This window comes from Helobdella robusta (genome assembly GCF_000326865.2).
Source record: "Helobdella robusta unplaced genomic scaffold HELROscaffold_364, whole genome shotgun sequence".
Classification (NCBI taxonomy): domain Eukaryota; kingdom Metazoa; phylum Annelida; class Clitellata; order Rhynchobdellida; family Glossiphoniidae; genus Helobdella; species Helobdella robusta.
Genome location: NW_008704759.1, coordinates 6736 through 7683, shown reverse-complemented (window position 1 = coordinate 7683; position 948 = coordinate 6736). Strand labels below are relative to the sequence as shown.

The 948-nt window shown below is 39.7% G+C and overlaps 1 protein-coding gene across 1 annotated transcript in view; it reads right to left on the bottom strand.

Moving 5' to 3' along the window:
- The window catches only part of HELRODRAFT_184364 (hypothetical protein), a gene marked incomplete at both ends in the record, with an annotated part of 2542 nt that extends 1913 nt beyond the window's left edge, over positions 1-629 (bottom strand). The window contains one exon of the mRNA XM_009023517.1: positions 189-629. Within this exon, the coding sequence (XP_009021765.1) occupies positions 189-629 (441 nt within the window). The remainder of the gene's footprint in view (positions 1-188) is intronic.
- Positions 630-948: the final 319 nt, after the last annotated feature.

The window sequence follows — 948 nt, the reverse complement described above, 5'->3', positions numbered from 1 at the left end:
AAGTAGGCTGGAATATCAGATAGGATCAAATCTAAAATGTTATTTCCACGAGTTGGTTGATCGACAAGTTGGTAGAGACCTAATTCATTGAAAAGTTCGATAAAAGTATTGTAGATGACGTTATTTGGTGCAGAATAATTATTCCAATTAATTAGTGGGAGATTGAAATCACCTAACAAGCAAATCACATCTCCCTTGCTAAGTTCTTTGATGCACCTTGCACTATCAAACGCATATTCCTCTGCTGATTTATCAAAACCACCACTTCGATAGTACGAGATGAAGCGATAATTTTTCTTTGAAATGGAAACATCAATTGAAACTATTTCTATGTGGGAGAACTGGGATGGTATTGAAACGATCTTGTATTGAATAGTGTCATTGATGATGAAAGCCACGCCGCCACCACGTGTTGCACGATCTCTGCGAACAAAAGAATAACCGCTAGGTAAAAATAAGTTGTCAGGATCATTTGGAGTAAGCCATGTTTCTATAACAGAAAATATTTCTGGTCTGTAAACTGATAAAAATAAATTGAGATCATTTTGCTTCTTTTGAATGCTACGAACATTAGCTAAGGCCATACGAATGTGTTTATTGTTGTAGGACTGAAAGAAAGGGCTGGGCATTTTTAGAGTTGTTGTTGGTAGTTCTGATGCGACGTCTCTCCTGTCTGATCAAGAAGGCTTGTTCGGCCTGCCTTTTGGAAAGGTCAGGGTTGATGAAGATACCTTTTGTTGTTGAAGAAGAGCGGAGGATCCTTGATGAGGCAATCAGGTCCTCAGCTGCCGATGAATTGTCTAGCGTGACACATAACCTGTGGTTTCCGATACGGCGAGTTCTAGCAATTGTTGGCTTGACCGTGAGGTGGTTCTCGCATAACGATAAAACCATATCTTTGTCGTTACATCCTGGCTGCAACTCGAGACCGGAAATGATAACATTTTT